Below are 15,073 nucleotides of genomic sequence, written 5' to 3' on the forward strand. Positions count from 1 at the left end.
AAGTGCTTAGTATACCAACACAAGTATTTTTAATTTGATGCGCTTTGAGATTGGGAGCCAGTGTAGTTGCATTAGTACAGGTGTAATATGTTCATACTTTCTAGCATGGGTTACTACTCTGGCAGCTACGTTTCTACATGCTGAATCTTTGCGATCTGGTATTTAGGCAACCTATACTGAAGAGTATTGCAGTAATCTAGTTGAGACATAACCAAAGCCTGAATGAGAGATGCAGCCACTCATGGATTGATGTCTTTCCTGACAAGGCCAATATTAATTCATTGTATGCTAGTTTGCAGACATTACTGATGTGATTATCAAGGCTTAAATCAGTCCTGGGTAAATCCAAGATTGTGTGACTTTGTGCTTGTCTCTATGACACCGTCGCCAATTTAAATCACCTCATAGAAATTAGAAAAAGGATCAAGACCACAGCAGCAGCATGAAGGCTACAATCATGATTCAACCATGCAATAGACCTGTAGACTAAATAGGGAACATCCTTGTCAACTTACAGCTTCTCCTATGTACTTTGTTAGGTTCAGACTTCCAAAATCCTTTATGAAGCCTTCAAATTGTGATTCTGTCATGTTCCTCTGCAATAGATTGAGAGATACAACAACAAAATTTACATAAACAGGAATATTCTGTATTCATAACATACTTAATTTTCAGTGATGAATACCAATAAGTATAAAATTGAAAAAACAAAGCAATACTCCCAGAATGTATAACAAAACAAAAGTGAATGGGTGGCAAGTTTCTCAGCACTCACCAGTCTTTTCACAAATGCTGTATTTTTTTTCAAGCTTGAATCCAGTTTTCCAAAGAATGACTCATCAGGTCTATTTTCTGTAGGAAAGAAAACATGATGCAGTAAATGTACACTAATTAATAATAGATGTTAGTACATATGAGAGCTAAATAAATCATAATCACCAAATTAATTTTAAGTTGCTTGCTTACAAATATGCATGAAAATCATAAAAACTAAATTAGTATACACTGCAAGCAATTACCCACCATAGCTATTCAGATCTTTAGTAACTGATCACATCCCGGCATAATGCAGACAGGAAGTCTACTGCAGTGAACAATGCACAAACAGCTATGTCTTGCTTGTGGTAACTTAAACATGTAAATCACTGATGTGAGCTTATGCATCATACGACACACCTTGGGCAGCACAAGAACAGATCAAAATTAGAAATCATCTAAAGCCGCAATTAACATGATTAAAAGAAAATATTTTACACATTGCTTTAATAATACCAAACAGACTAGACTCAACTACTACTATAGCTGAGATGTAAGGTGGAATTACTCACCAACTGCAGCAATATTCTTCTCTCTCAGAGCTACTCTTGCTGTCAGTTTCTCCCTGGTTTCTTCTATGTAGTCTTGTAACATTTTCTAAAGAGTAGTTGAAAGGATTGATAGCAAATACACTAATAAAATGTCAATTCTGTGATTGAAGAAATGTACACAAACTTTGTAAATCAGTTCTAAAACTAATCTAGATGGATCACCAATAAGGACAAGGTAGAAAAAGCAAAGATGGCAGAATGTCATAACTGTTAGTGAGTGAATATGGTTTTACACCGCTTTTAGCAATATTCCAGCAATATCACAGCGGGGGGACACGAGAAATGGGCTTCACACATTGTACCCATATCGGGATTCGAACCAGGTCTTCAGAGTGACGAGCGAACGTTTTAACAACTAGGCTACCCGACCGCCCTGTAATAATTGTCACATCTTGATAAAAAAAATGCAAAAGCCTTGACAAGAAAGTGATTAGTTTATTGGAAGTATAAGAAATAGGGAAGTAACTCACCCCAGGTTTCAATTTTATAAATATTAGGCTGTTAGCTTGGCTCAAGATCAGTGATCAATCAGTATTTTACATGAGCTTTTAAGTGACTACATTTGAGAAAAAATGTAACTGTATATATGGAAAATATGTCAGATTGACTCATTGGCTCATGACAACAGCACATGATTCATGATTTTGAGATGATCATCTCTTTTATTTATGAGGTGTGTAGTGAAATGGGGTTTAACATTGTTTTCAAGATTATGGCACTTATGTTGAAATGTGCATGCATGTGTGAATGTGTTTGTGTAGCTGCTTGTTCTAGTCTGGACTAATGCCGATTTTATGGTGCTAGCCCACTTGAGATACCATGCCACAGTACACTGATTCTGAGCTGAGCAGTCCTTGTTTTAGCCCCTTAATGCCAAGTACCATTGTTTAACGTCTTTTGGTATGACGTGGACGGGGATCAAACCTCTGAACTTCCACTCTCTGAGCAGACACTTTATCTACTGAACCACAGAGGTGGTCCCTTTTGTTTATAAAACAATGGTAGGACCAAGGAATGGGTTGGAGATATTAATACATTTAGGACAACCCTTAATGTAACACTAGAAATGTCAAATTTAAAAGTTGCAAACCTTTGAAGCTTGATATGAAAACTATCAGACATGTTCAAATAACTGTAACACCAAGCCTTTTTGGAACTTCAAGACACAATCTTTGTAGGAGCAAGTCGTAGTTTGCATTGATCAAAATCTAATTCTCATTCATACGAACACATTTTAAAACTTTTATAATGATCTGTAAATATTTTTCATAAATTTTGCATATCTCTTGGGTGCAAAAGGGCCCTTATTCTAACTCATTCTTAGAGATAATGGAGTTTATGTGTATGTACCTTTTCATCCTCCAACTGCTGTTTTGCTCTTTCCTCTTCAAGTCTCTGAACATAACAACAAAGACACAGAGCAATGAAGGATATATAACAGTTATGATGGCCACCACTGTAGCCTTCAGTCAGCTAATGTGCTGTAACTTATCATGCTGATACATAGAGTAAACTAACCGAATTCATTGTCTTCAACAAGGTTCATACCGGTATGAAACACTAAAATTCATGGCTTTTTCAAAGCTTTTCAAGGCTGCCAACTGTCATTTTCAAGACTTATTTAGTTTGGTTATGAGCCTTAGTCTTCAATATTTTAATAAATCCTGCATACTATAAAGACCTAAAAAGCAATATGACCATCACACAATTTCCAACATGAGTTCTTCAAGGTCTTTAGCACAAAAATCTTTCACTGTGATAAATCTCACTTAACATCTTTGGTACATTCTTTTGTGTGCTGTAATACTTTTATTAACAAATATATGTCATCATGTACAAATTCAAGTCTTTTCAAGCTATTTTGGTGATTTTCAAGGCTTTTCATGGTTGCCACTAAACATTAAGGCTTTTCAAAGGGATCTCATAAGTCAACGCTTTTTCAAGCCTGTACGAACCCTGTTCATGTGTCAGTTTCATGAGGAAGAAAACCAAGAATCATGATCAGGCTAGATTTGGGATTCAAACTGAAAAAAGATCACATATTTCTGGCACTCCTACCGCATTGTAAGGGATGCAACTAGAAAAAAATATTATTTCACCTTTCTCTCTTCTTCTTCCTTGAGTTTCCTCTCTTCTTCCTCCAACCTCCTCTGTTCAGCTAGCTGTTTTTCCTCTTCTTCTTTTCTCTTTTTTTCTTCTTCATTCTTCTTTTTTTCTTCTTCTTTTTTCTTTTTTTCCTCTTCTTCTTTCTCTTTTTGTGCTTTTCTGTCCTGTTCAATCTTAGCTGGAGTTTTAACATCCTTTGTTTTAGTTCCATTGTTTGGTGTACTGAAGTAAAATATATTGATTTAATACATAATCATACAACTTTGAGCTTGTGAAAAGAATTTAATTAGTGGTCATCAAATGTTTTACAAATCATAAAGATGAATTTTAACTCTTTATTTCAAATGAATAATGATTAATCACAATATAAGGTACCTTGGTTTTTTATCTAGTTTATCAGGTTTTCCCACAAAGCTGCTGCCTTTTCTTGAATCTTGCCTACGGTCACCCCGATCTGGTGGCGGTCTGCCTTGGCCAGAACTTCTGCGATCATAGTAGTCATCATACCTACAGTAACAATGGACTTAAATTTCTCACTGTTCCAATAATATGAGGAGTCAGTGTCAAATCCACTGAAAGAAGGAAACTAATACTTCTTTCAAGTCATTGATATATGCTATTTACTGTAGACTCAAGCATAAAACAGTCAAAATGACTTTTAAAAAAAGGTCTTAGACATATGTATGTCTTTACCATGCTTACTAAGAATAAGAAACAAAAGTATCAACCAAGGATATATAACTAAGAGATAACATGCAACAAATGACAACATCTAATTAATAACATACAGGTTTCCTGCTAAGTTAGATTATAAATATATAACATACACTTTTCACAAGATTTACCTGTCACGACTATCTCTGTAGTCTCCAGGTCCATCCCCTGCCCCCTTCCTCACAGATTTGTGGGGAGGAGGTTCCTTCCTTCGATCACCATTTCCCATCCTCCCTCTATCTTTTCCTCCATCTCTGCTGCTAGTTTTTGAGGGATAATCATCTCGTCTCCTGTCACTCACATCCTTCCCTGCATCTTTACTGTCACGTCCTGCCTTGGAGCCACCATCCTCTCGTTTACTTGGGCCATCTTTCCCACTTCCATTACCTTTGGTACTTTTTGATCCTTCATCTTGTTTGCTTTCATTTGAATCCATCTTTTTGTGCTTTTGGCTATCCTTTTTTCAACCTCATGTTTTGTTTCATCCCTTTGCTCCAAACCTCACAAGCAGGGTTTGGTACAAAGGCCAGGATACTGAAACTGATAAGATAATAACAATTTAATACATGATAACGTGAATAGTTTCATCACTGCAAAGGAGTAATCCTCACATCATACTACTCTGATTTTGAACCATAATATTCATTTGTTCATTTAAATATGCATTACCCCAGTATACAGGTACATGGCCCAGATCCTTTTATTGCTTTTTCTTTCATCAAAACAACATCTTTTCAAAAGATTATGAAACTGTATAACTTATTCTTTGGTTTTAGAAAAAACATAACATATACACCAAGAGATTCATGATTCTTAGACATAATAGGTCTCCAGTTCCTCAAACTTGTTGTAAGTGTTGGCTGAAATGGGGGAATGTGTGGAGCCGATTAAAATGTGGAACAGTGGTCAGGCTTTGTGACTAAGCTGATTGTAAGTCACCATCACACTATCATTCATTGATCATGCTTTCAAGCAATGATTGGCCTTGACTTGACTGGTCCAGGAGCACCTTTAGAATACAGTACCACAACTTCTCGTGAGGACGATCTCTGCTATAGGTCACATGTCTCAAAGACAAGCAACCAGTTTTTGTGAGAATCAGTCGGACACAAACCTGCGACCTTTGTATTGTTAGCCAGACAGCTAACCGACTTGGCTACGTCCACACTGTGGAACTTGGTGCAAATTTACCTGGTCATGCCTACAATGTTACGGAACTGAATGAAAAGGGTCGAATAGGTGACAGACACACGGGTAGGCATGGTGTCCTGTGACTTTAGTCTACGGACACTTACAAATGATCCCGATGCCATTTGGCACACTAATCCCATTCCGTAATCTACAAGATACTGAGTGATGAGGAATGATCCGATATGTCACAAACATAAAACGGCTCCAGGCATCATATGTCAGACATCGAACTCGCGAGTATGCAAGAATGACATGGTATCTAATAATTCGTCGGGTGATTTTTGTGACAGAAAAGTGTGGTGGGGAACACAAGAAGGATGATGTGGATAATAGTAAGACACGAGGGAGGCATGAGCATGACTAGTGAGGACACAAGGGTGAGTTCACCTTTGATTCAGTACTGAAAAAATGTTGCGGGTGAAAGTGGTTTGTGTGAATGTTCCAAGACAGTTTCCTGTAGCCAAAATATTTGACACAAAACCATTTCATCCTTTTAACTCACCATTTTTGTGTGAAGAATATTAGGAGCCGCTATAGAATCCATAATAGCCACTAAACGGGTACCTTACCAGAATGATCGTGAAGGGGTGATTGATCGTAAAGGGGATCAAAGGGCTAAGCATAGAGTTCAGGTAATCTAAGAGCCAATAAACGGGAACCTAACCCTAATGATTGTAAAGGGGTGATTGATCGTAATGAGGATCCAAGGGCTAAGGATAGAGTTCGGGGTAACCTACCCTAACACTTGCGACATTTGGATGTGTTCAGCGCCAATATAATATCCCTAATAAACTGCATTCCTGTGCATAATAATGAAAATTAATGAACCGAAAAAATAATATATGTATATTAGTTCCCATTTATAACCATTTTAGCCACATGAATAACGAGAGAAAAACGAAATAAAAAGTATATAAAAACTAGCGCTTGCTATAAAATGTACCGCCACAGTCTATATTTAGTAAACAAATATTCAAAAGTCTCAACACCGCTGGCCGTATTCAATGATATTGCGTGTAGAGATGATAGATCACTTGGAAGAGCTTATGCACACTCGATGACCCCTGACTTCACATGGCATTGTTTCGCCAGTGTGACTGGCATCAAAATAATACAAATTACGTCGTAAGGTATTGTCATGTGTTTGAAAAGTTTGTGGTACTGTATTCTAAAGGTAGGCCCTGGTCCAGATTTGATTATTATGTTCTGTTGTCACACGGCTTAAAAATTGCTGACTGTGACATTCAACAACATTCACTCACCTTACAGATTTTCACTTTGCACAGTGTAGGCCTAGATGCAGTGCCAAACTATGTTCGTTTGTTAAAAAATGTAAGTTACATTGAAGAGTCTGACACACATCAATACTGATACTGAATTTGGCTCTGAATCGTTGCCTGTTGGAGAATACATTAGGCTTGTATGTGAAACTTGTAGGCCCACCTCATAGCCAAACCGATATGACTAGGCCTATCTGAAAGAATTTTTTTTTGTCATTTGAAAATGAAACCATCACATATAGCGGTGTTGACATTTATTGTTATGAAACGCAGTACCAGTACATTCATCCGACAACAAAGATTTTTTGGTATTCTTTGATTAACCAGTAAAACGTTCGCTGTAGTTAAATTGTTGATCATAGGCGTTCTCGTGGAGTCGTGTAAAACGTAAACAACATAGGAAGTGAAATTACATAAAACCTAACACTGTGCTTACAAATTAGCGTTAAATTCAGTATGGTATTCAAAAGTGGAAATGTATACGTACTGTTCCTTTGAATGAGAATATCACATCTTACTAACGACTGTCACAGTCTTTAAAAACACGTATTTACTTCTGTTTACGATTGCCGAATATGGCGTCTGCAACGTTCCCTCTCTCGGGTATTTCCGGATTATTCCGTTAAAGCGCCACATAATATATGTTTTACAGCTAATCGTGTTATATTCATGCGTGGAGGCGTCAACCGAGCCCAATATTTGTTTCTGCTTACCTAATATGACACCGTTTTCTGAACAAAAGACACAATAACGAATTTATTAGTATGTCAGGTCAAAATGACAACTTGACACGTACAACAGTTGAAATTTCAAGTTAGATCTTTTGGATGTTAAGTGTTTCCGTCCTGCTGCAAAAGGGCCCTGATTGATTGATTACTTTTGTTTGTTTGTTTGTTTGTTTGTTTGTTTAACCCCGCTCTCAGCAATATTCCAACTATATGTTGAGGGGTCAGTAAACAATCGTATCTGGACAACATGCGCATTGATCCACGCAATTGGGATAATTATGGCATGTATCAACCAAGTCACCGAGACTGACCCGGTCCCGTTAGTTGCCTCTTACGGCAAGCATGGGTTGCTGAAGGCCCTATTCTAACCCGAATTTTCACGGGTCTTATTGATTACTAGTTATTGGATTAAATAGCAGTGTAGTGAGTTAGTGTGTTGGTTTAACGCCGCTATGAACAGTACATCAGAAATCACGGCGAGTCAGCTTGATAGGGTATGAGATCTTACATACACAGTCACCACCTCGGTTGCTTACAAACATAGAAAAAAAATTGGGCGATCTGAGATTCGATTTCCCTATCAGATTGGAACCAGAATATTAGAAGGTAGCAAGTGATATTCGTCTGCTATTAGCAGACGTATATCATTGGTTACCTTCCAAAATAAAGCCACATTTTATTACCTAGATAAATCTTGCAATAAATCAGTACCCGAATTACAATGACTCGGCAGTCTCATACACACACGCACGCCCACCAAAACCCCTCAGTTTGGTTTTGACTTTCCGAAGAAGTATATTAGAATATGAATTTTCACACGTTTGAAGCATATACGTTGGAGGTCTTCACGAACGTGATACATATATAGTTAGTTGTGTGGATACTAGTACAAGGTACAAACCAAATCTTTAGTTTCGAATTTGTACAATAATAACAGTTGTTACGTACACATTATGGCTTAGGGGCGGCATATTTATTAATAATGGAAGGTTGTTATTAATTAGTGATAAATATGTAAAATGTGGAAGAGAGTTGTGTGAAAATACTGTAGATACGTTGAACGAAACGAATACCAGTCAAAACGGACCAACGACAAAACGGACCGACCTATTTGATCATAACGGCCCACGTCTCTCGTCGAAGGGCCGGACAACAGTTGGTCAAAATGGACCAGTATCATAACTTTATATCATGAAATATCAAGGGGTTTTTTTATATTTATGCTCGTTTTATATTCATTATCCTTTTGCTTACGTGTTATATCTAGAACTATAAAACTAAAAACCTTCGATATGGTTGTTTGTCCGTGTGGACGGGTTATTGTTGAAAAAGGAGATGCTGACAGGGGGAATATACAGTTGTGCGGTCTCTACTCCACTGTCTAACAACATGGGTGTCTGACAAATGGGGTACTAGTTGTACACCCACTGTCATCTCGTGTACTGCACCAGCTGAAGTATCTTGCATGGCTATAGCCCGTGCTACAAGTTCATATTATGTATTATTATTATTATATGGTCTCTGATCAAACTTGTCAAAGTGGGGACGTATTTCGCTCGATGGAAGGAATAACCTCATTTAAGTGACATTTTACAAGTTTTAGCAACAATGAGGATGGACTTGTACAGATGCTAATATACACTTGCTTGATAAAGGTAGAATCAACTGTAGCAAGTCAAGCCAAGTTTATTCTCATAAATAACCAACATGCGATACAGATAGGATATATAAATATGTGTGTGTGTGTGTGTGTGTGTGTGTGTGTGTGTGTGTGTGTGTGTGTGTGTGTGTGTGTGTGTGTGTGTTTATACATATACAGATATACGTGGGAATGCGTTGATAGTAATAATAATAGAGATAATAATAGTACAAGATTTGTACATAGAAAGTGTGAGCATTTACATGCAAGTATATACAAGTAACATTATTTATACAATTTCATTGATGCATTGATAGACTGGACAAGTTTATGTGGATATGCCTATACTGCATAGACATGAGTGATATATATTTTTCAATTCTAATAGTATTTTGGAAAATATCGATTTCGGGGGACATTTAGTTTGGGCAATATAACATGAAATGTAACTCGTCACTTATTCCAAGATTACATAATGTAGAGATTCTATTTTCTCTATGTACCCTCTACCATAGACCGGGGGCACGGGTGGCACGGGTGGCACGGGTGGCCCAGTCGTCTATAAGGCGCTGCGATTCGCTGTGCACAGTTGCGTCCCTTGTGCACGCCGGAAACCTATGATTGTGGGTTTGAATCCCGGTTCGCCCCGATTATGTTTCTAGGTTTGTCAGCACCATACCCGTGCTCGTGGGTTTCACCGAAGTGGTAAAGTCTAAGACCTGCATCACTTCGGGCTTTCCTCCCACATTAAGCCGACACGCCGTGATATAACTGGAATACTGTTAAAAGCGGCGTTAAACTCAACTCACTCACTCACTCACAGTACCATAGACAATTTGGCCATACCCCAGTTGTCAGACACCCCAGTTATTAGACAGTGGAGAAGAGATGGCTTGTCAAAACATATGAGATTTACCTGTTGTTTAAATGGACCAGTACTAATGGACTTAATCCTTTGTATAATTAAAACCAAGTAAATAAAGTCCTCGCAGAGAGGTACACCCCAAGTACTATTTCAACATCAACTCTACAGCAAGAAAAAGATGTGGAAATTATGTGTTCAGTGGAGATGTGTAATTAAGACGTGCACAGGGAAATGCGAGACAGTCGGTGACATTGTGAGGTGACACAGTGAACACAACCATCCATCAGCTGACACAACCCGTGCCACGTTCATCAGCACAATGTGGGGGGAGCAAGCCCGAGAAGAACCCTGCTCATGCCAGCCCTCTACCAGGACGCACCTTCACTTCCATTATATTCCCTTGCCAGCGTCTTCTACAGACAAAGAAGCAACATCATTCCCAGACTGCCAGAGCCGTGTGTGTTGATGCCTTGGCAGACTCAGACCAGTTGACTCATAGGGCCAAGATGTGCCCAATGCAGTATTTGGATGAAGTGAGCCGACTGGGGAAATTGGGTTGACTCTTGTAAAAGATGGTACTTGTTTTTACCCTGCCTGGCGCTAGGCATTAAGGGACTAAAACAAGGACTTGTCGGGTCGGAGTCAGAAAACTGTGTCTGAGTGGGGTATTCATGTTAAACTGCGGCATGGTATCTCAGTGGGCTTGCACTATAAAATCGGGATTAGTCCGGACTAGTTAGTACAAAGAGCCACACCCACAAGTGCATGCACGTCGCCATATAAATGCAACAATCTTGAACCCGACGTTTAACCGCATTCAAGCTCACCTCACGTAGATCCATCAGAGGCATCCGATTCGACCACAACTGCATGCTGTTTGCTCTTTACAGTATTGCTACATTTAACAAAATACGTTTGTAATAAGAATAAGAATATTACAAATAAAAAAACACACACCATAAAATAACCGGCTAAGAGACGCATGCAACCAAAAGAAACTTAACTTTATGCTGAGATATTTTCATACTTTTATTCCCAACAGTATTTGCCTTTTAAAAGCCATGCTAACATCTTAAGGACGTGCGTTTTTTAAATCCTGTTATGTTAAATAAAGCCACTATTTTAAGAAGTCATATACTTTTATCCATAAGTTGTTTTTCAATTTTCTATTTGTTTATCGCCATGTTAACGTCTTAAGAATTAACCTTTTTATCTTGTTTCTGGTAAATATGGCCACTATTTTAAAGAAGTCATACACCTTTATTCATAGGTAGCTATTCAATCATTTATTGTTGACATTATACCGTTTAAAGTGCAGTGTCAACGTCATTGTATACTATTTTATGTCTTTTTACATTTCATGTTAACCAGTATTTGTGTCGGTATTTATGTTTCATGTATCTATGATCTTTTCTTAAATGCAAACCAAATTCTCAAATCGGGTAATTTCTTAAATGTAAACCAAATTCCCAAATCGGGTAATTTCTTAAATGTAAACCAAATTCTCAAATCGGGTTATTTCTTAAATGTAAACCAAATTCCCAAATCGGGTAATTTCTTAAATGTAAACCAAATTCTCAAATCGGGTAATTTCTTAAATGTAAACCAAATTCCCAAATCGGGTTATTTCTTAAATGTAAACCAAATTCTCAAATCGGGTAATTTCTTAAATGTAAACCAAATTCCCAAATCGGGTAATTTCTTAAATGTAAACCAAATTCCCAAATCGGGTAATTCTTTAAATGTAAACCAAATTCCCAAATCGGGTATTTTTTTAAATGTGAACCAAATTCCCAAATCGGGTAATTTCTTAAATGTGAACCAAATTCCCAAATCGGGTAATTTCTTAAATGTGAACCAAATTCCCCAAATCGGGTAATTTCTTAAATGTGAACCAAATTCCCCAAATCGGGCAATAAAGTAGCATCTCTTCTCATCTTGTATGAACAATGGTTCAAACAAAGACCATAAAATCTTTTCTTTGGTCTCTGGTTCAAATATGTAAAGTTGAAGTAGCCATCTAACGCCTCAGACTCGTTCACAACAAAGCACAAGGACAAGGTCTGCTCATCTTGCTCAGCTTGAAATCAACCTGAATCCATTGCTTACTTGATACTGGAATATCAAGACTATGTCCGAGCCAGGTCTCGGTTAAAAACAAGAATTGCAGTTAGATCCGCTGTCTGCCAAGAGATGCAATAGCAACGGCCAAACTAATTCTAGAAGGTCAGCTCCACGAACGTATATATAACAGAGCAGCCAAAGAAATTCTGTAAATTTCTAAAAATCAAAAACGAAATCATATCAGTAGGAAAATAGAAATACCAACACTAAAACTCCCAATAGATATGTGTACCCTACTTACACACATGAGACCCAAAGAGGGACAGGTCAAAGTTGCTGATGCAGAGGATTACTCTAAAACCCTTAAAACAACAACACGTGAAATCCAAGTTTTAACGGTTCAATGTAGTTGTATTTTGTACCACCTGCATACATACTTTCTACATAACTAAAGATATGGTCTCTGTTTTAGACATATTTCATTGGTCCGTTTGAAGAAAAGGTGGTTCGTTTTGAGCGGACATTTGGCCGGCCCGTTTGGGCGCTGTTCCATTTTGACTGATATCCTACGAAATAAGAATAAAAAAAAAACATACCACAGTCGTGATTATATGCCAAGTTTATTTTACGCAAAGAAAAGGCGTGTTTATTAATAATTATAAAAGCATCATCTTGCCATCTTTCGTCTGAAAAGGACAAATATTATATTATCCACATATATATTTCGTTTTAGGTATTCTACATTTATATATAACCATTTCTACGAAACTACCAGCACACATAACTTTACATGTGCTGGCGGGAGTCCCAAACATAGGAAATCGAGGTAACGCACAACGAAACAACAATATATCTAATACATCTTTCAAAAACAAAAGATCGTTGTGAGTATTTGGTCCTCCGGATCGCTTGATGTGATCGTATGTAGGTTGTTGTCATTAACAAGGTTGAAAAGTATTCTTTGATCAGAAGAATCTGAACTTTCGCTTCGCTCCTTGTCCCTGGCTTTACTCGATTATCTCCTTTAGGTCTATATTGTGTCAGTATCTGTCACTTTCCCGGATCAAGCCTCAATGATTGATGCCATTTTCAAATCAAATGCTGTGAATGTGCCCTCGCCTTCTCTTGGGTTACTTCTATTGTTTCTTAATGAGTAGGTTAACAGAACAGTTTGTATTGATAGTCTGATTAATCCCTAGGCCGATACGTGACACTAGCAGTTTGCAATGTTTTCTTTGTAGAAAAGTAGAAGGACGCACGCCAACATAAAGACAAGTGCCAAGATCAGGAACAATGACAGGTAAATGTAACATCCCATATTATGGACTGTTAGTCCAAACTTTGTTCCCAGCATGATTGTCAGTAGCTTTTCGTGTTTTTGTGTAGACGATTAGAGTCAGTTCTCCGAATATCGTACACTTTTGGTCGCCGGTCTCAACCACCAAGCTTTGTATGCAGATACTGCGTCATGCGGCATACCAGACGAAAGGTTATCCAACCATCTTGTCACCCCATTAAACCGGTTGTACATTCCGATTTCCGTTTTGAACACACGTTCAGTCAAAGGAGGCTAATAACGATCACTTAAATTCGTACAGTGTGACTGTAATATCGTACGCAATTTCTTCTAATATCATACATGTATTTTAATTCCGTACAGCACCTGAACGGTACTCCCGTAGCTGTTATTTCTTATGAAAATTTGTATATATTGGTTGAATCAAAATTCGAATTATTGCACGAAAGGAAATGCTTAGGTTCAAAAACTATATTAATTTGTAGATCTATATCCCAGTATTATTAATCATTAGTAGAATTTATTAATTTATTAATAAACTCCAGGGCCTGCTTAGAGTACTGGCGTCTTTTTCCCATCTAAAATATTAAGCACAAAACTAACTTTATAAATTTTAATACTGCCCCGTTTGAATCAAAACAGACAAACAAGTTGGAGCATTGATGAAGTCCATTCTTTTCGAAATATTCGAGAACACGTCTTGCCAAAAATGTGGCAGACACGGGGTCGTTTATTTCTTTCTGATATGCCATGCAGAACACGACAAACAACGTTTGCCACTGCAGACCCTTATTTGGGATGATCTAAGGATTTCTGTAGCAAACCAATTATTATTTCAGCTTCATTTTCAAAATAAACATCATCCAGAGTTAGGGTGTTTATAGTTGAACGTGCGACCGCGATCACTATTTCATGTCCGCTTCCAAATATTTCACGGCGCTGAACGGATTTGAAAGTGCCATTTTCTGTAAAGTTGACAGAAAACGTATAAACAGCTGAATAATTGTAATTAAGACAGACATATCTTTGTATTGGGTTAAAACGTATTCCTAATGTTTTATTAGCTACAGTATGAATAATACAGTTGTACCTCGCTGATACCGATTGTTTTACCGATTTTGCTCATCAGTTATCAATACTTACACAGTCAACACTTATTAGATAGAGTTTTGGTGTTGACTAGAAATTTTCTACATGTTTCTTTAGTCGTTAGGCCATCTATATTATTTTATGTGTTTGTCATCTCCAACCTCAACCAACAAGGAAGCGGGCGGGCGAAATTTAAAAAATAAAATGCTTTTCACTAATTTTTAACATATTCTACCTTGGTACCAGTCTTCAAATTAATGTTGGACGTATTTCGAGGTGGGTTTTTTTCGGAAACAACTTTTTAATACACGTAGTTGAAGAAAGATCTAGGCATTTTATGAATGTGCAATGATGGTGGTACTCTTGTTATTACGTCGGGGCAAAATTAATACAGACAGCCTGACAATGTTTGTAGTATCTTTTTGTAATATATCTTAAACCAGGTACAGTTACTAGGTGTATAGTCTTTGTGTTGTCGTTTTACTTTAAGGCTGCGTAGTAATGTGGCACTGAACGCGTGATAAGAGATAAACAATGTTTTCGGATAGATCTAAATGAAAACAGGGATAAGGTGTGCTGATGTCTGTTACTTAATATTTCATATAAATAAGCTTATGACAGTGAGCGACTACTTCAAAATGGACTTCAACAATGACCATACACTAAGGTGACAATATATATTCTTTTTGTCATTTTAATTTGTTTATCAATGCTTATTCAAGTGTTTCATAAG

General features: G+C 37.4%; 2 protein-coding genes across 10 annotated transcripts in view; one reads left to right on the top strand and one right to left on the bottom strand.

The window, feature by feature from the left end:
- LOC124140109 (regulator of nonsense transcripts 2-like) overlaps positions 1-7,278 on the bottom strand; it is a 58,216-nt gene extending 50,938 nt beyond the window's left edge. For 2 of the 5 annotated variants that reach the window (XM_046507489.2, XM_046507486.2), the window contains exons 1-8: positions 7,146-7,278; positions 4,319-4,727; positions 3,849-3,980; positions 3,467-3,695; positions 2,718-2,762; positions 1,329-1,413; positions 776-852; positions 516-596 (exon numbers count right to left, since the gene is read on the bottom strand). In XM_046507489.2, the coding sequence (XP_046363445.1) occupies positions 516-596; positions 776-852; positions 1,329-1,413; positions 2,718-2,762; positions 3,467-3,695; positions 3,849-3,980; positions 4,319-4,623 (954 nt within the window). In that variant the 5' untranslated portion in view covers positions 4,624-4,727; positions 7,146-7,278. Of the gene's footprint in view, positions 1-515; positions 597-775; positions 853-1,328; positions 1,414-2,717; positions 2,763-3,466; positions 3,696-3,848; positions 3,981-4,318; positions 4,728-6,640; positions 6,830-7,145 lie in introns of those variants that run through there. The other 3 variants (XM_046507488.2, XM_046507485.2, XM_046507487.2) reach the window with 2 other exon arrangements.
- A 5,439-nt stretch (positions 7,279-12,717) lies between these two features.
- LOC124140113 (protein MCM10 homolog) overlaps positions 12,718-15,073 on the top strand; it is a 94,507-nt gene continuing 92,151 nt past the window's right edge. For 4 of the 5 annotated variants that reach the window (XM_046507492.2, XM_046507494.2, XM_046507495.2 and 1 more), the window contains exons 1-2: positions 12,718-12,780; positions 13,196-13,254. In XM_046507492.2, the coding sequence (XP_046363448.2) occupies positions 13,248-13,254 (7 nt within the window). In that variant the 5' untranslated portion in view covers positions 12,718-12,780; positions 13,196-13,247. Of the gene's footprint in view, positions 12,839-13,195; positions 13,255-15,073 lie in introns of all 5 variants that reach the window. The other variant, XM_046507493.2, reaches the window with a different exon arrangement.

This window comes from Haliotis rufescens, unplaced genomic scaffold (assembly GCF_023055435.1).
Source record: "Haliotis rufescens isolate VD_foot unplaced genomic scaffold, xgHalRufe1.0.p SCAF_22, whole genome shotgun sequence".
Taxonomy (NCBI): domain Eukaryota; kingdom Metazoa; phylum Mollusca; class Gastropoda; order Lepetellida; family Haliotidae; genus Haliotis; species Haliotis rufescens.